The sequence below is a fragment of the Bactrocera latifrons genome, unplaced genomic scaffold (genome assembly GCF_001853355.1).
Source record: "Bactrocera latifrons isolate USDA-ARS-PBARC rearing strain unplaced genomic scaffold, ASM185335v1 scaffold_264, whole genome shotgun sequence".
NCBI lineage: Eukaryota > Metazoa > Arthropoda > Insecta > Diptera > Tephritidae > Bactrocera > Bactrocera latifrons.
Window position 1 is genome coordinate 356604 of NW_017536230.1, and position 20795 is coordinate 377398.

The 20795-nt window shown below is 34.5% G+C and overlaps 1 protein-coding gene across 8 annotated transcripts in view; it reads left to right on the forward strand.

The window, feature by feature from the left end:
* LOC108969744 overlaps positions 1-20097 on the forward strand; it is a 52792-nt gene extending 32695 nt beyond the window's left edge. For 6 of the 8 annotated variants that reach the window (XM_018934648.1, XM_018934652.1, XM_018934651.1 and 3 more), the window contains 11 exons: positions 13034-13109; positions 13237-13320; positions 13767-13828; positions 13896-14093; positions 14268-14333; positions 14472-14687; positions 14828-15014; positions 15084-15538; positions 15605-15805; positions 15878-16065; positions 16615-20097. In XM_018934648.1, coding sequence (XP_018790193.1) covers positions 13034-13109; positions 13237-13320; positions 13767-13828; positions 13896-14093; positions 14268-14333; positions 14472-14687; positions 14828-15014; positions 15084-15538; positions 15605-15805; positions 15878-16065; positions 16615-18412 — 3531 coding nt within the window. In that variant the 3' untranslated portion in view covers positions 18413-20097. The remainder of the gene's footprint in view (positions 1-13033; positions 13110-13236; positions 13321-13766; positions 13829-13895; positions 14094-14267; positions 14334-14471; positions 14688-14827; positions 15015-15083; positions 15539-15604; positions 15806-15877; positions 16066-16614) is intronic. The other 2 variants (XM_018934655.1, XM_018934654.1) reach the window with 2 other exon arrangements.
* Positions 20098-20795: the final 698 nt, after the last annotated feature.

Consider the following 20795-nt stretch of genomic DNA (forward strand, 5'->3'; position numbering starts at 1 on the left):
ATTTTTAAATATTAAAAAAAATCATAAATTTGTCCTTTTTATAATTCTTATTATAGTATTGATATGCAATTTATTTACTTTACATGAACGTTTACATTAGGGTGTGGCAACAAAAAAATAATGATTTTTTCGCTTGGCATTCTGAAAAATAATCTTTGAACACCTTAAACAAAAAACTCTCAAAGTTTGAGAGGTCTTACAGTTTACTACTTTTTCTTATTACCAGATAAAAAAGCGCAACTCGCTTCTAATACTTGAAAGAATATCTTGGAGAAACTTTCTTTGCGGTGTCTAAAAACCTATTTTAAAGTACCAAAAATGCTCATTTTTTTCCACACCCTAATCTACATATATGTATATATAAATTTACTACTTCCATATCACTCCTCCAACTTTACGGCAGCTCACTGTCAAACTGCTGCTTGGCACTTTTGTGGCAACCAACTGGCTTGTTGCGGCTTTCCGCTTTTATCATAGCTTGTTTTGGGGGAAGCGTAAATAATTGGCAATTGTTCGAATATTGCAGGATGTTGACTGAGTTTCTGTCACTGCAAACTAGTGAAAGTGAAAAAGTGGTTGTCAAAGCCTATTAAATTTAAAAACGAGAAATTTCTCGTAAACAAACACAATTGGTTAACAAATTGCATAAATAAAGTATAAATCAACTGCTTGAATTAGTTACTGCACGGAAATGAGCATGTGCAAAGCTTTGGATCGGAGAAACGGATGCACATTTTTAAAATGACACAGCTTGTGATATATATATTTATATTTTATAGGGTGGTCTATGTTTCATTTTGGTATTGTGTATCGTTCATATACAGATCATTGCTGTAACTTTTATTGATATTGTAAATGTGAAGATTTGTAATCATAAACTTGAGATATGACGAAAAATTGGCTTTTTTCTTTTTTTAAAAATCAAAAACAAAAAAAAAAAAATTGTTTTTTCCTTCAGTTTCTTTCACTTATTACTATTTGTAAAGACTGATATATTATTGTCTAAACACGTTAATGAATAGCTCGTTTCCTATGTTTGATCATATTTTATGCAGATATTAAAAAACATAGCCACCGGCTAAAATTGTTTTAAAAGTAATGTATGCGCATTTTAGTTAAAATTCAACTTGATTTGCCTATTGCCATTATAGCTGGAAAAACAGAAGTGGCATGTCTAAAAGACAAATTAGTTATGATAAAAAGTGCAACTTAATTGATTTATGGGCTCATAAAGAGATAAGCTATGTATAAATAATTGGGCAAATTAAGATATCAAAATAAAATTATAATTGAGAGGTAGTCGCACATTATTAAAATTATTATCTCTTTTTTTAATTAATTAATGTTTTTTTATTATTATGCAGATTTGCTTAGTTTGTAAAAATTATACTTGCAAATTAATTGCCATGCGGGAAGTGAGCGCATGCGGTTAGATACCCCTATGGAAGTATGTAATAGCACACACACATTCATCATACGCCACGTATTACGCGCGTTCGTTTCCTGAGTCTTTTGAATTTACGCGGTAGTTGTAAGCAATTTAAAGTTTCACAGCAACAACAAATAATAAAATTATGTAAATGCACGCAATATGCCCAATTGGAGTAATTTCAATAAAATTGTAAAAAAATAACAACAACAACTAACGCAAGCATAGTCAAACTCGCACTCGCTCAACTAAAAAGCGCGAAGGGGAAAATAAGAAATTAGCGAAATGCCTAAAATAACACAATTAATTTATGCAACTTGCTGTCTCACTTGCCATTTGCTGCCTGCCAGCAAGCAACTTGCCACATTAGTTCAACTAGTTGTCGCTGCAAGTGTGGTGGCGAGTGTCGGTTTGCGGCTGCATAACTATAGAGAAAAAGCTGTTTGCTGCTTAAACGCCAAAATGCGCGACAAGATTTCCGCAATATGATGCTGCCGCGCACTAAAATATTTTGGTGAAGCCAGCGGCAAAATGCAAGACAACTGTGTAGCTTGTAGCTTTGAGGCGGCTGACAAAATTGCACTTATTGTATACCCCCAGCTGCAGTTCGCGGCTGTTGCGGTGCTTAGCGCAGTTAATTTCAATATTTTTGTTTTTCACTCAACAAAATACAAAATGCAACAACACCATATTTGTTTGTATAAATAGCCGCTGTAAAAGAAAAAGTGGTTAGTTGCCACAGTGAGTTACAGACATTGGGTGTTGAGCCGTTGAGTGCAACTACAAAAATACCAAAAGTTTCTTGCATAATCGCTAACTGAAGAAAACTGGGAAAATGAAAATAATAGCACAATAGCGGTGATGCGCTGCAGTTGAAGAAGACTCAACATGCAGGCAGCAACGGCACTCGCTCGCCATAAATGCGCTAGCCAAACCATCCAGACAGTCACATTCATGGTACTTGTGCGCTTTTGTAAATTTTAATATTATCGTCTATATACGTATATACATATATGTAAGTGCTTATGACATAGTTTTGAAAAATACTGTAGTTTGAAGTTACTCCTAGCAAAAATATATGGCAATCTTCAAATCTCAAAGTGGCGAATTTGTCATAGTACGACTTTTATGCAATTTTTTTATTGCTGCTGAGTTAAAAAAAAGAAATAAATAAAACGTGAAGCAACGTTGATGTCGGTTGCACTGAAGCTTTAGTAGGCTCTACAATTGCCTCTCTTAGAGCACAAAAGGGTATAAAAAGTCCTTTATCGTGATTATAATCGGCCATATTGTATGGCAGCTATATGCAAAAGCAGCAAAATCGATATGATGGACAGAAGGACTTTATGGTAAACTCTGTGCAAGTGTTAGAGGAATGGCAAGAAAGCTCAGCAGTTTTCTCGAATCCCTTCGTATGATCTTAGTGGATACTTTAGGTATGAAACGCATTCTCGCTCGAATCATATCGATAATTATTGATGAATAATAAAGTATTTTGCGTTTTATTTACAATTTCCAGGTACTGTTTTTGTCACAATCTAAACCTGTAAAATTATTTTTAATATGAGACATTAAAAATTATTAAATTAAAAAAATACAAAAAAAAACTAGCTAAACTAAACTAAAACTATTTTTAATATGAAAAATTGAAAATTACAATGATTTTAATTTTTTTTGTGATTTTTCTTAAATTGTGATATTATTATTTTTTCTTTTGTTGATTTTTTAAAAATTGTAAAACTATTTTTTACCTTCACAAAAATGCTGCCAAATCAAAAAACAATACACTTTCAAGTTTCTTTTAGATTTCTTATTCAGTTTTAAATTAAAATTTTAAACTAAAGGGCAGACGAATGGAAAAGTGAGCAGATAAACATATCGAAATCAAAACTGCTCGTAATCCTTAACAGTTTGATATAAAAACTGTTATGTAAACGATATCTGTATACCTGTTGCAATATGTACAGCACTTATGACTTCATAAAAGTCTAAAACTAAGCGGCCCGTGAGATCATACTGATTACAAACTTGTTCATGGTATATTTCAAAAAAAAAAATGGGCTTGTCTCATACGTACAGATAAAATAGTATATGAAAAAGGTGTTGCTCACTTAGATAACGCTTACACAAATACCTAAAGCGCAATAATATCCGTTATAATACTCCCATGTTGCACAATTAAACATATAATTAAATTTATTTTTTTGATGCATGTATATGTATTTATATACAATAAGCGAGGCTACGATCTCATGAAGACGTGTTTAGATGTGGGTTGCTGATTGTATGCATCGCGTGATAAATTTGCAGACATATAAAAAAGTTTTTTAATAGCGGAKTTGATAAATATTTTTTTATTTCTGTGTATTTGGATAGCATTAGATTTAAAGGACTCTCTTTATACCAAGGAAAATATACACACATGTGTGTAAAGTTCTTATTGTAATCATATTATATGCACTACTATATATAATACTGACCACGCTCAATGTGCTAATAAGAACTATAAGCCGCAAGAAAGTCAGAATTACAGAAAACACAATAAGAATGGCAACTCGGTCACGCTATATGGCAATGTTGGCTTCGGAACCAGAAACTGGGTTGGGAAGGTAGGGTGCAAACAAAGTGAATTGAACAAAAATATAAGCTCTGTGGAAGACACATAATGCGAGTCAGTAAAAGTATGCAGTAAAAGCAATTTAGGGAAACCCTCTAAATGCCGAACTGTTACAAGCGGAACAATTCACACTGTGCCAGAAACGAAGTGGTAAACATACACGCACTCTCATATGCACACAAATGTAGAGCCAAGCCCAGTTATAAAAAACAAAAGGAATATGTAAACAGTCAAACAACAGCCTAACTGAGCTGACAGCCAAAGAAAGAAGGCGCAATATATAATATTGTGTGGCCGCAAATTGGTGGGAGCGGCAGCGGTGAGGGAGGGCTGCATGCGGTGCAAAGTCTAAAGGGCTACCAGACAGCACTAACTAAGACACATTATGTGTAGGCATGTAGAATATTTCGTATGAGCGAAAAATTATAAAAATTAATTGCAACAACAATAAACTAATACCAACTAATGTGAAAGATGCGTTTGTGGAACGCACGCGTATCAAGCACGCACGCACATAGGAACGCGGATTGACCACATTTTATACAGTACGTATATACATGTGTACCTGTTCCTTGCTAGAAATGGCATTTCAAAGGTTTCTGGGTCAAAGAACTGCTGCAGCCAAACCCACATATGCATAAATTCGTGCTATTGCTTATACCAATATACATATATAAAATATATGCATGTATGTATATGTACGTTCAGCTATAGCAAAGTGTGGTAGCTTAGTACACCTGTGTGTCGTTTTTACGTACAACAGCTCTGCTTTTGTTTTTTTTTTTTACTTGGCATTTTTATCTTATTTTGCGGTTTATTCGCACAAAAAAATTTTTACAACCGCCTGCGGTCAGCATAACTAACGTTTGACTTTTCTCTTTACTCGCTCAGTCACTCAGCGTCGATACGTTCGTTGTCATGCTTCCGCTGCTGGTTTAAAGTGACGTTGATGGGTCTGTCATATTGATTTGTATATGGGAGTGTGTGGACTGCGGCATGCCACAGGTATGCGAAAATCGTAAACGAGTGTGCAAAATTATACAGGGAGGGTGCAATATGAAAATTTGATTTTAGAAAATGTGTGATTTTTGAAAATATATTTTTAGTGCAATATTTTAAAATTCTATTTGAAATTGGAGATGAAAATATGAGAGTCTGAGCCACTTAGGAAAAAAATGTTTTTATTATTATAATAATTTTTTTTTAAATTTTTCGTTTCGAAATCAGAGTGGAAAACATGATGAACCTAGTTACTTTGGAAAAAATTAAGGTTTCATCAAATTTTAAACTGGTGTTGGCCTAAAATGTTAATAATATGAATGGTGACTTATGAAACTATATATTCTGTAGTATAATGTTTCAAAATCTGCCTCGAATTTATACTAAGTGGAAACACAACAGCCTTAGTTGCTTCGAAACAATTGATAAATGAAGGAATTTTCCCTCAACTTTTTGAGTGTGTTAGAACTTGATTGATGCTGGGGTGCCACAGCAAAGTGATGTTAGAATTTTGCGTTAGTACTTAAAACTAATGTTGAGCAGTGAATACTGTTGCCTGCTGTTGAAAAATTACCTGCTCCATCTCAAAACGAACCTATCATGCAATTCTGCAAAAATTATTTATAAAAGTAACCCATATTCGCTGCTAAATATAGGTGAAACCCGTAACAGAGATACTCGCAAATAAGCAGGCCTCTTGTAACTAACGTTTTGAACGCCGGTTGAGCACTCAGAAGCTACTTGTTTCGACTTTACACAGGTACAGAAAAATTGGAACTGTGCTCAATTGTTGAAAACGCACGTCATAGCAGTGGCAGAATTTCATACAAACATATATAGAGATGCACATACATATATTTACCACAGAGCCAGATACAAAATATAATATATACGTGCACCTGTAGACCAGGAAAACCATATTAAGTATTTGGTATGAATTTATTGTTGAGAACTGGGCAGAAAGGCAAGTACGCGGCTTTTTACTTTATTTTATTTTATCATTTTTGTTCCTCCTTATTCGTCCTAGTATGCATTTTTCGGAGTCTTTTCCGCTTACTACTTTTTAACGTCACAACGAAGCCGATTGACACCGAAAAAGCGGTCAACCAGCACATAAAAAATTAACAGGCTTCAAGTGAGAAACAAAAAGCAAAGCAAAAGCTGCAAAAGCGCATTATAATTGAGAGCACATAGTCATATACAAGAGTGTGTGATTGTGTAAAGTGCAGTACCAAGAGATGCAAATTTGAATAGCATTTAGGTTTTTATGGGTGAATGGCGCACTTAGTGGCTGCTGTTAAATTTCAGTTAGAAAATTTTGCAGATTTGTTATGTTTGTATATGTAAAAGGGTTTGTTCGGGCAAAAATTTGCTTTCGTATGTTAAAAAATTTTGTGAATGCAAATTCTACAACCGATTTAGTACTGTATTATGGGTATAAAATCTTTTATAGAGCAAAACAATAATAATAAAAGAATTTAAAAAAAATTATATATAGCATTAAAAAGATAATAATACCTACGCTCTTATGCACTTAAATGCCTTATTTTTCGTATTGATATGCTACCATTTGAACTTTTCAATATACCGTTTATACATACATGAAAACAAGCACACAAAATAAGAACACCAACTTCAGCTGTCACTAATTAATTGAAAATTACAATTTCCCATGCATAATCAAGTAATTTCATTCGAAATCTGGTTTTATAAATCAATGCTATCAATGCTGCCACGCAATTTCCAAATGCCATGCACAAATTTTCCACAGACGCTGCGCGTACAAATTCGTTTTGGCTTTGCTTTGCAGCTGAGTTTTCATACAGAATATTTTTCTAATTGGCATTCTTGCGGCTTGCAGAGCAGCAGCAACAACAAGCAATGTGGTATTTAGAAAAACTAGGCGGTAAACATTTGGTAGGTGTGTCCCTGGCCTGTGCGCCGTCGCCAACGTAGCCATTAGCCGAACAGGTTTGTTGTTTAAGTCTTTCGTTGCAAGTTGCAGTCAAGTTGAGCTCAATCAGTGAATTCCAAAGCAAGTGGTAGACGTTAGAATCAAAGTGTTTAGACGATTACGGCGCACACATGCATGCATATATATATATATAAACATATATATATTTTAGATTATATACATATACCCGCGTATGCAGTGCAATGCTATGCCAGGTTTTGCTTTAGCCGCCATATTAGTTGGCAGCTATTGTGGCATTTGTGGAAAGTGGAAGGCGCGTTGCACTGCATTAAGTTGTATGCAACTGAAATTTATTATAAGTTAGTTTGACTTTTCTAAAACTCTACGCTTTGTCACTGTGTCTTAACTAGGGTAAGTGTATGGGCTTAGTGGCTGCAGGCTTTGCATATGCACATGCCACACATTCCCTTTTGGCGCATAATACCATTCACTCGTCGCTCAATGAAAGTGTTAGACCAAGTTACACACACATACACATACATATATATATCTACTATGTATTATGTGGCCTGTGAGTGAGGCCACGGTAGTCGATAGCCACGAGGCAAATTGTCCGGTTAAACTGCAGATATTTTAACTAGATAGCCATCACTAAACCGGTTGCACACGTATGCATAGCAGTTCATGCGTTGTTCTTGTAATTGCGCAACTAATTATGGCTCGTAAATTATCTTGATGTAGCTGCAAATAAAATTGCGTATCCAGTAATGGTTTTATGACTTTTTTGTGATTGTTGCTTTGTGAATGGAAAGTGTAAGGTAAAATATTAAAAAAATGTTGAAACAAAGGGTACTATATACCGTTGTTTATTATTTTCGTATGCATTTTTTAATACATATTCATGAGTATATTGCTGGAAAGTAATCAATCAATAACTGTTGACAGCATTCTAATTAAATATAACGGTGGTTTATATAATATCTACGCCGATAAAGAAGAAGAAGTTTTGTGTAATATTTCACTGCAACGTTCACTTAACTTTTGCTTTCAATGCTTTCTCGCAAGCAATTTATTATTTTACGTCTCCTCTATTTATACCTTCAAATCCCAACTCTGTAAAATTTGTGAATTGAAGCGATTGTATCAGTTTCAAGTATTTATACTAGTCTCCTATGTTGTATTTATACCAGTTGTTTGTTCGATTCGTTACTCTAAAATTTGGCGAGTTGACGCTATTCGTTTTTTCCGACAGCTATATAGTGGAAGACTTATTTCGTATTTTCTTTGAATGCGTTTTTACCTAGAAGCATATTTAGCATAATTGCCTTTGATATAATATACTTTTGTTTATTTATTTATAAGGTAGTTTACAAAAAATGCGACTTTTATGCCTTGCAAGCACATAAACCCCCTTAAATACCTTGAAAGCACTGTGTTGCCTTTGAAATCTTTCAGAAATGATTATATAATATATATTATAAAATATTTTTCTTTTTGTCTGCTAACACCAAAAACAATTCCCCACTTTCTTGAAACTGTTTGATGTAGAAAAAACCCTCGACACTCCTATCAGACTCAGATATTCTCTCTATAGCTGATTCAAATATAAACCAGTTTTTGATGCAACCTGCATTACTGCGCTCCATACAGTGCCATTTGCCTTCTTTTTTGTTAATAAAAAAAAGTATATGATAAATAAAACTGCAAATATTATTTGTGTCGTGAGTTTGTTGTCCATTTTTTTTTTTATAATACATAATTTAGTGTAAAGTCGATTCGGTCAAAATAAAGTCTTCGAGAAGGCAATAGTACACAAATTTATCTGAAAAAAGAGCAAAATTTCCAAAAAAAAAATACAAAAATACCCAAAAAAAATTGAATTCAAATAAATGCAAACGAAGTTGAAAGAAATGAGTACAAGTTAATAAAGATGATGTCAAATCGAAATTACACTTAAAACTCACTGTCAATGTTACTTCACTTATACACACTCAACAGCAATAAAATAAAAATATAAGCAGAAATAAATACGCGACTTGCTGTCATATTCGTACAAGCAGCGACACAAACGGCACGTTCACGAACGAAATAATTGCATGCTTACAAGTATTTTGTAATTAAATTAGTGAAAAATGACATCACACATGCGACTGCGCAACAAAGACAATTTAGGCGGGCAACATGTAGCACGAATAAACGTCGAAGCAGAAGAAGAAGCTGAAAAATTGCACTAAATTCGTAAAAACACAGGCAATAAAATAATTTGATGGCTGACAACATTTAAGCGCACTGATGAATTAAAATTTTGATCCAGCGAAAAATGTAGCAACACACACAGCACTGCATGGCATTATACAAAATAACACGCAATCAACGTGCCACAAAATTTAACAACAATTTGTCGTTAATGTGGCACAAATGCAATAGCAATAGTGTGGTGTGGCTTGTTATTGTTTGTTGTTGTTTGTTATTAATTGTGGCGCTCGACGACAATTTAATAGGTTAGGCCTCGTTTAAAGTGTTTTAAGCCAAATAAGTTTTGTGTCGAGGAAGTCAGCAGGCGGAAAATGAGGTGATAAATGGCTGTTGGCCAATCAGTTGCGTATAAAAAAATACAAAACGTATGCAATTAAAAAATTATGAAGGAAAAAAGTGCTAAAATTAATAATTTTTTACATTTCATCAGAAGAAAAAAATAATTTTTTGGTTTTTGTATTTGAAATATTTTAGGTAGTGCTAGTAAGGAAAAGCTAAGTTCGAGTGCAAACGAATATTAAAAAATTAAAAGCCTCATAGGTTGATCAACATATGTATCGCGAAAAAAATGTATTTTTTAACTTGCAAGTGGATATGACCCCTTCATTAAATTTTGCTCTTTCGTTTTATTTAGCTTTAGCTTTAGTTTCAGAGATGTTAATTTGCAATAACGAATTTTTTCTTGAAAGACCACTTCAAGTTGAAAATTTTGAAGTGAGTAATGTTTATTGTTTTCATCTCTCTGGAAGTAAAATATAATGCCAATAATTTTTTTCTTTTTTCAATTATTTATAAAAGTGCTAAAAAGACATACACATTGAGTGACATCTCATCAAAGAGTTGGCATTTAGTTGGAAAACTTCCATACAGCCGCCAAACCCTTTCTTAAGTACATACCATTCACATCTCATAAACATTTTGCAGTCATAAATCATTAACATACTCGCACCATCTCAATATTCATTTGCGCATAACACATTCCAAGCAGAAAAGCAAAGCGTAAAAAGCGTAATTTGTAAATAAGTACCTACATATATGCTTAATTAGTCGCCTGGTTGAGCTGGTCACCGCGCATTCAGCTTCAACAATAGTTTAATTGTTTTGCAAAGCCAAGTGAGAGCGGGTAGCAAAACATAGGTAGACATATACGTGCACACATATGTATGCATCGCTATACATTTTTATATATGTGCGTCTATGTGTACCGTTTCCGCCTTTCAAATATTTCTCTTAGCAATCTTTGGTTATTTAATCCTTAACACCTACAATAAGCGTGTAAAATTGAAAATAAAATAAAATATTGAAGCATGTTGCAAAAGTAAACAAATCAAATAGCACTTTTAAATACGTTAGAGAATGACAACGTCTCAAGTGGCAGATATGATGAATGTAGAAATAAATTAGCACAAACAAAAAATGCTAGAAGTAGATTTGTGGCGGGTTTTTGCCATTTTTTGAGGGGAGATTAGTCACATCGTTTAGTGCGGGTCGCAGAAAGAGAGTTGTCATCTGCTTTCTTGTCAATAATGATAACCTGTTTCAGAGCAGATTAGCTAGAGAAAGTCCACTGTTTCGACAGTGCCTGTAGACCAAGGCCATAAAATACTACTGCGGATTATGCTTAGCTAGGGCCAAGCACTGCTCTGAATTGTCGAAGTGAACGAAAGAGCGCTTGGCCAATATTTCATATATTTTGTGAGTCCTTTGAGATGTTTGGTACTTTAATTATCTCGCGTGCGCTTAATCACTGGTTTATCAATACGAGATGGTGAACTGTGGACACGTTAACTTTCGTGTCAGTTATTTTCAAGCGACTATTTAGCAGAGGGGCTTAATATTTTTTAGACCGTTTAGACTGTAAAATAATTTCTGTGATTTTATATATTTTTTATTTTATTTTTTAATTTCATATATTTACATATATGAGTAGTATATCATTACCCTGAGCAAAAAATAGAAAGATTTTTTAATTTAAATTCGGAAATTCTTCGAAATATTTTTTTTCTAGGTTGGTATGAATGTCAGTGACAGCGTTTAGTATATGCTTATCTTTTTTGAAGTACATAAAGCGCAGACATAGATATTGAAAAATATATTAAGAATATTAAAATTATGCACAAAGTCTTACTATTTTTTGCTCATTGCTATAATGCTATAATTGTGAGAAATATTTGTTATAGATCATGAACAAATTGCATGCTATTGCAATGAGTAATCATTAAATTGTGATTTGCATAGTATTTTAGTTAAAGTGCAACCTACTCATAACTATTAATAAATGTCACGAAGTTCTAGGCGTGTATGGCATGTCAATGCGCAAACCATAACTATTTGCATACAATTGTGATAAAATGGAATTTATAATTACTTATGGTATATGTTTGCCAAAATAAAAATAAACAATATTTGTTTACTCAATCGATGGAATTGATTGGTGGATAAGTAGTGATGCTATGTGTTTTAGTATTATGGGAAAGTGGCAAGCACCAGATTCGTTAAATAAGGGAGAGAATTCAATTGCGAATACTCAGTTAAACAAAATTGAATAACTGAATTGCTGCTTGTCAATACTTATATTGAATGACATTGGCATTGGGAACATAAACTCTGGCATCTATAGTAATGTTTACATACCATAATACAGTAATGTTGGTATAATAATATAAAGCGCCTAAAGCTCTACCTTGTTTTCATAAAATAAACGTTTTACATTAAAATAAAAATGCCAATAATATTACTTTTTTATGAATATTTTATAACGCTGACGCTTTTATCCTACTTTCTCATTAAATATCAATAAAATCTAAAATCTACACATATCTGCTATACACAATCATATTTGTATGTATACTTTTATATGTCATATCATTAGCAGTATTTCCTATATGCCACCAAATTCATTTCAAACCTCTTCTTTAATGTCCCATATAAATTAATAATCAAAAATATTTGCATTTGACACACATTCCAACGTTATTGGCGGTGCGTGAAATAAACAGCTGCCATGTGAGGTACGCATGAGCATCGTTAAACAGCAAAGGTAGAACAACAAGTTAACGAACTTTAGAATTAGAAACGCATTAACATATTAACTAATCGATGATCGAGGGTAAAGTTAATAAAATGGCATATGATTGTATGCTTTGTGTTTAAAAACAAAAACGAAAAATAAATTTAATATTACAGAGGTTTTTATTAGCATATATTTGAGAAAGTTGGTAAGAAATTATAAAAATAAAATAAAATTTATCTAGATGCGCTAGCTGATTGCATTATATGACATATTATATATCCAAGCTATATGCTAATTAAATAAAAACAAAGACAAAATTAGACAAAATATCGAAATTCTCTTGGAATTTTTGTATGAACCATTTTATTAGAAAAATATATTTTACTATTTATTTTAGGTTACAAAAACTGTTTTTCACATCCTAGTGATAAATTAAAATTTCGTTAGACCTCCGTTGGGTTACTTGGTATTAAGTTTCATTTTACATTTTTGTCTTGGTCTTTAACGGCTCTTGGTGCAGTCTCCAAACTGAAAAGTTGAGGTTTGGAATCGAAAAGAAATGTTATTTATAATAAGAGACTATTTTTGGAGAGCAGTAGATTTTACTACAAAATTTGTATTAAATAAGCCAGACAGCAATAGGACTATATTTTAAATATTTTTACTGACTAGAGATACTTCACAATTTTTCTACTCCTATTTGCATGTTTTTTTGGTTTTTGCAGCGAAAAATAAAATGACTTTAATATATATATAATCAGATTATTGCAAATTAATTAACGAACTCTTTGTTCTTCTATGCAGAATATATTAGAGAAATTCAATCCAGGGGCACGCCAACTCATCTCCTCCGGCAAAGGTTATTTGAAAGCTTTGCATGGTGAGTACAAAATACTTCACATCAGATAACTGCTAATAAATCGAAATGAGCACACTGATAAGCGCAAAATATTTTGTTGCTAAATAGCTAAGCATTTTATGTGTTTTTCTTTAATATTGTTGCACAGGTGCTGCATCTGCGTCACGCCTTTTCAATGAAGCATTAGCCAAGCTGGCAATGAATGCACAACAAAGTGGAACTAGCGATATTGGTAAGCAAAACGCTAATGCATAAATAAATTTAAAAAACTAACAAGGCAAGCTAGGATGTACAAGCTACTCTTATATACTCACAAACAAACATTTAAATGCGGTTGGAGTTGCAGCATTTATATTTATAGTTGCACGTGTTGCTATAATAAGTTGCGGCAACATAGCGCTGATTGCTGAAACGAATATAAGTTACAAACTAGCAAGCAGTTATTGACACGCTTGTCGTATGCGTTACACAACCAAAGCATTGTTGCTTTAGCAAGAGTACCTATGTATATGCTGCCATTAGGTATTGTTTACGAGTTATTTGCTCATTTTCTCATTTGCTGTTAAATGTTAATTATAACTAATGATTTCAATTTTTTTATTTTTTGTTTCCAATAAACGATTGCATTCTTTAAAATTTCTTCTTTTTACACATATTCGTTTTTTACTATTTTTCAAGGTGCGGCATTGATGAATGTTGTCAGCGTTTACAAAGAAATTCAAGAGCAACAAATGAATATTGTGAGTATTATGTTGCTGACTCATAGAAAAACGATTTTTAAACATTTATCTTGCTATCTGCCAACAGTTGAAAGCTTTTTATGTTGATTTATTGGTGCCATTGGAAACAAATTTGGAGAAGGATACAAAAGTTGTTCAACATGAACAAAAGAAATTCTTACAACAGCACAAAGTACGCATGGAGAGTTATCAGAAGGCCGTTTCCACAATGAAGAAACAGCGCAAGAAAAAGGCCAGTCCAGAGAATACAGAAAAGGAGTTGAGAGTAAGTGGATTGTAGATATGTACTAAGCCAAAAAAATATTCGTTATTTTAACTCACCCTAAAATACATGTATTAGAAAACTTAATTCCAAAGCATTTTATATTCTGTATTATTAGAAGAACCTTACTTAAATAATCATGATTATTTCTTTACATATGATCTGCTCTACTAACAGAATTTACAAATATTGGAAGATCAAAAGAAGAAGTTGGACGCATTCTGCGAACAAAGCTACAAAAATGTAAGTAAAAATCAACGCGTGCAATTTATTTAATGAGCAACAGGTATAAGCAGCACATTTGCACATATGCACTTAAGAACGATAAACAGCGCATTTTAACATTTCTTATGAATTTTGATTTCAATACACGCCTAATAGGCCATGACACAGGAGCGCCGTCGGTACGGTTTCGTGCTTGAACGTCAATGTTCCATAGCAAAGCACTGGATGGCCTATCACAGCACTGGCAAGTTGGTAATTGATAACAATTTGGAAAATTGGCAAGAAATTGCTGCTTCACGTGAAGTGATACCAGCGGCGGCAGTATACGAAGCGAGCGGTATGTACGGCACTGCCAGCACCGGCAAAAGGATGGTGAGTTCAGATTAGTACGAATGCATGATTGTTACTGTAATTTGATGATACATGTTTTGATGTTTTTTGTTTTTTTTTGCGTATTTGCAACATTCATTCACACACATCTCACGCAAATTGCGTTAATTGTGTGTCTTTAGGAGCGTCTCAAAGATGGCGAGGATATGCATGCTGTTGGCAATTCGTCTGCTTCGCAGCTTAAGAAATCACGCAGTGTGGACGCGCCCTACGGCGATATGCGTACCTTACATGAGAGTAATATCAGTTATGCGCAAAATTCGTTGCCGCGCGCTAAATCCGATTTCAATCTGACAACTACAACGAACAGTGAGTAGCAAGCACGGAGCTTAGAAATAAGTTATGTTTAAATTTTACTTATTCTACGTTTACTTGCAGTGAACGATCATGTCGATCACGGTCAGTGGGACCAACGTCCCGTCGTGAAGGCGCTCTACGCCTATATGCCTTCGGGCGAGAATCAGCTGCCCTTCGAGGAGGGCGATCGCATAGCTATGGTCGGCAGTAAGGCTAAAGGTTGGCAATTCGGTGAAAATTTACGCACGCAAATGTTCGGCTGGTTCCCGATCGCCTACACCAATGCTGAGGGCACGGGAGAGCGTGAAAAGTATCGCGCGAGCGAACGCCATAGCGAACGTAGTAGCGACCGTTATGAGAATGTGCATTACGAGCGTAATGGTGGTATGCGCAGCAATTACCATGATCAATATATGCCTGAGGCGCATATGGATCCTGCCATGGAGAGCGATTCAACATACCGCCGACGTAATAATAGCGCCGAGGAATCATCGCCGACACGCATGTTCGGTGACACTTTCCGAAATCAAAAGAAGGTTTGTGCCTTTTAAACTTAACTATTCCCGCGAAATATGATAAATACAATTTTCACTTATTTACAGTACCGTGCAACAGCTGGCAGCAATCCACGCCCCGGTCCACCACCAACACTCCCTGCACCAGTGCCATCGAATAGTCAGAGTCAAAGTGCCAGTCGTATATTGAATACATCGCAGAGCTTTTGTGGCGCTTCCAATGGCATACCATCTGTGGTGGAGCGACGCAAGCAGCACAAACTGCAAAATGGCCCACAAGCCGCGCATGTGAGTTCTGGATCTCTGTTTATGGAGATCCGCGCTAAATTCTTTACTCTGCTTTTTTTTCTCTAACTAAAGAATCGTTCCATTCTTTCCGCCAAACAACAGTCCACATCGATGAGCGCTGGTGGTAGTCAAATGAAACCCGCCGCGGCAGCTAAGACTTCATTGCATAGCAGCAATGACAGTGGCTTTGCCAATGAGCCGCCACCACAACCCGAAGTCGACTACTCGGATGAAGAACAAACGAGTCGTGTGCCAATACGGTGAGTACACTCTGCTTCAAAGCGTAGTGTCAGAGCTATTTTTGTACTATTTTTTCTCTTTACTTGTAACTAACTAGGCTAGCGCACTACTTAGTACATAATCATAGATTTTTGAGTGCTCTCTTTTTATAATTTCTTTAACATTTTTTATTAAATACATTTTCGTTTTGGGGAGACAAAAAAATATTTTATATTTTATTTTTTTGATTGTTTTTATCAGGAAGATACGAAATTTTTTGTCTGTCTCCCTTTTTATTTAATTACAAAATTTATGTATTTTAATTTTTTTCTTTCTGTAACTCTTTTCATTTCATGTCCCATTCATCAATTTTATGTTGCTAATCGAAATTTGTTGCATTACCTTGTAAAAATTGCATCATAAATACAAACGTACAATGCTAATCCCTGATCAATTGAAACCTCACAAAATTCACCAACATTTACAAAAAAAATGAAATGGCAAAACCAAAAAAAAAAAAAAAACATAAATATACATATACATGCCAAATGCACCGCTCCCTATTTAATTTGAAATACGCTACACAACAGCCGCCGTGCCGATACCAATTCGCACGTCTCACGGGATGTTGCTTCGTGGACTTTGAATCGCAATTTCCGTAACAGTGTCGATAGTCAGATCGATGATAAGAGCATGCACGGACTGAGCCGACGTAATACGAAGATGCGTTACGATCTTATTGCCAGCGATGATGAAATACTGCAGGCCTCAAGTAGTGGCATAAAGCGAACTAAATCTTTTTGGAAATTCGGTGGACGCCACGAAGATATACTGGCTGGTATGTCGCTCTGGCAGCATCGGGATCTAGTGGCGGCACCAAATATGGAAGAATTGCGCACGAATAGTCCACAGCATAAGGAAAATGGACATGTGGAACACGAAGATGACGCTGAAGGCGTACAAGAGCGAGAGCAAGAGCATGGACGCGAGAATATACGTAATACAAACGATAAGAACGGCACGTTAACGAAGTCGCATTCTAACAACTCAACATCATCGGCGGAAAAGTACCGCAACGACAGTGTGACCAGCATGGAAGCATACGATGATGATGAGAATATATATGGCATGAGTCCAGTGGTAAAACGTGAGAATATAATTGTACAGAATCGCAACTCGATGCAATCAAATGCAACTACAATGCGTGCCGAATACACACCGAAATCGCGCATGAAAATTATGAAGACAATCGAAATCGATATCGAAAATCCAACAGAGAGCGAACGCTTGAGCACAATCAAGCGTGGACAAAAGGAATATCAGAAAGAATATCGCGAAAGCGCCGGTATGATGCCACAAGTGAATATGAGTATGCGCGCTAATACGCATGCGCGTAATGAACATGAGAGTAAAAGCAAGGCTGGCATGAGCATGAGCGGCATGCAGTCGTCGCGTAATATGTTGAGCAACAACCATAAGAAACATCAGACGAACAACGTGGATACGAACGCTGGCAAGCATGCAAATCTACAACAGATGAAATCGAATGGCAGCGGCAGTCAGACGCAAACGCGTGCCAAACCACAAGATTTTCCACACTCCACAGAGGATGAGGAAGGCGACAGCGATGACAATGGCACACTCAAAATGAGTGACGTTAACAACTTCTTCGACGATATCTCACATGAGAACACCACTGGCGGCATGATTATGAAAACAGTTAAGCGCAAGGACATACTGAAGCAATACTACACCAGTGAGGATGAGTCTGACGATATTGAGATTAAATCCACAAGTTCGGATCCTTATGACTGTATTGTGATCAACGATCATTTGGTGCGTAAAGATGAGAAGCATCGTCGTCAACTGCACAACTCCTATCAGGAGCACCAAATGGAATTTCAAACATTTCGCGCCACCACAACATCAGCCATGCCACAAAGTAACAACAAGAAGAATAAAATGAATGGCGTTGAGCAACGTAAAGGCAGTGGTGTAGCAGCGAGTACTAGCAAGTCAAAGAAACAACAGGAGCTGCAGGACAATGAACGTGAGCGTGAGCGGGAACGTGAACGCTACAGCATGAATAACAGTGCCACGCTGACAAGAAACTCGAATGCGAACGCGAATGCGGCGCTGAACACACCGACTGCTACGATACTGCCGCGCACGCGTCTCATGAAATCGAGCAATATGACAAGTATGACTTTGGAACGCGCGTCTAAAAATAAAACGCGCGAAAATAGCCATATGAGTGGTAGTGGGGGTGGTAGTGAAAAAGATAAAAATCATTATGGTAAAACTTATGGACCGTGGTATGATTTTTGGGATCAACAAGACCAGCACACGCTTGTGAGCCAAAAGTCAATGCATAATGGCAAAATGTGAAATAATCATATTTTGAAGCGTTTAAAGGAGGGTTTTTTAGCAATACTCTTATATTGGTATTGGTATTGGTTGCATAAATGTATACATATATTACGTTGGTTATTAGGAATGAAAGCGTTAGAGCGGTGTAAAAAAATTAATAATTAATTTGTAAAATTTAGTAATGTTATGTATAAAAGTTTTGCAACAATGTTGACCAAAAAAATGTTGCTAGCGTTTGTGATTAAATTTTGGCATTTTTGTTTGTATTATGACAAAGGTTGAAAAAGTTTTGCAACAATGTTGCACAAAATATTGGTATGCTTCAGTTTTCGTATTTCTTTTTGTTTTGTGATATGTTTTGAAACTGTATATTCATATATTTATTATTTTTCAGCGAAAATTTCTAATTTTTTGGTGCGAGAATATGCAAAATTTTAGAGCAACATTTTTAAATGCATGTTGCCAGCATCCTTTTTGTAAATATTTGTTAAAAATAGCATTCATAGCATTGCAGTGGTATAGATAACTCTAAATTCCAAACGGATAATTTTCTACAACAGAATTTGTTTAACTTTTAGTTATATTTTTATATCTTAAACAAGGCATATTAAGTTTGCTTGTCTGTCCTTCAATTTCACAGATATCGATCTGACATCCTGCACACGTTGGCGTTCTCCCCAAAATGCTGCTCATTTGTTCGAGCGGCTGATATCGAATCACTATAGCTGCCATATAAACTGAAAATTCAAAATCAGATTTTCCTAAGGAATCTTTTGTATTTGTGAAGCCTATTATAGTTTCAGTACAACCGTTTTTTTCTTGGGTTTTATTCCTTATAGCTCGGTAGTGTGGTTATTTCTAAATCATATGTTGCTAGCAACATTTTCTGATACTCGCTAAATATATTGTAGCGCAGTATATATGTAGATTATACAACTCAGAAAGTAATATTTTATATCTAAGCTTGTATTTTTGTATCAAATACGGATATCAAACTCAACTAAAAAATATGCTCCGTTGCCACGTAATATTCCGGAATATTCACAAAAATATATGCCAATTAAGAATAATATGAGGAAATGCCATAAACAGCGTTGAGCGCCTAAAATCATGCCACGCATAAATGATTACCATGAATGATTTTGTATAGCACAAATTTTTATTTTTTTTAAATTTATTTTTTGTTTGCATTTTATTTTTTGCAACCAAATCTTGTATTGATTTTCATAAAAATAGTGCTGATTTGCTACTGAATTATCGTGCTATCCATACAAATATTCATATATATGCATATTTTGTTTGTAAGCCATCTTAAATTTTTTTCATAATTCAAAGTTGCTTAAACTCACTCATTTAAACACAAAAACATTTTCAATTCAATATGTAAGAAAAATGTTGCTAACATGTCAGAAAATTGTATTTAACATTGTATTGTAGATAACAAAAAAGTATTAAATTCCACTTTAACTTCAACATTTACTTTCATTTGCATAAATTTTCGTTGGATCCATGCATCCTCAAATAAACCTAAATTCGTTTATCTAATGTGCGCTTATTTCACATATAATTGGCTACACATTTAGCATCAACATAAACTAAACCCTTTGTGAATTCTTTATATTTCCTTTTTCTATGTGTATTTCTAGAAAGGGTGGTGCCTACCGCAACATTTACATAGACTTCTAGACCAAGTAATACATAAACTGTTAACACACACACACTTCTATCAAAAAAATCAACTCAAACTTACAATAAACTAGCAACACAACACACTAAAACAACAAGCAAAAACAAATAATCTGGCAGCATTGCGTTCAAATGCCTAAAACACATCAAATACACGTTCACTAAACGAAAACAACAAGACCATGTGAATTTCTTTGTAACCTTGTAATCCGATATATGTATGTATGCATTCTAAGTATATTTAAAAAGTTTGTAAATGTGTATAGAACAATCTGTCTATCAATGCTATTTGTAGACCTGTTTTCGCGTATTAGAAAACAGCGCTAAAATTACAAAAACAAAATTGTATGTAATATTATATTGCATTATGTATATAAAAATAGAAAGAAAAAATATCTTGGTCTGCTCTCACTTGATATTTTTAAAGAAAATTTGATTTTGTCATTGAAAATTGAATGACGATGTGTTTCTTTATTTGTTTTATTTTCAAACTGCGCCACTTTTCATAACATGTACTGTTATGTTATGTATAGTGCATGCCAATTTGCCACGGTCAAACTGCGTCACACCAAAACTAACGATCGTTCGGCTCCGATGATTTATCGGAGCATAAATAAATAAATAATCTTAATTGAGTTAGTAGTTTAAGAATACTTTATAAAAAATAATTCTGCATAAAATTTAAATAAACAAATAAAAAATAAATATTATAAAA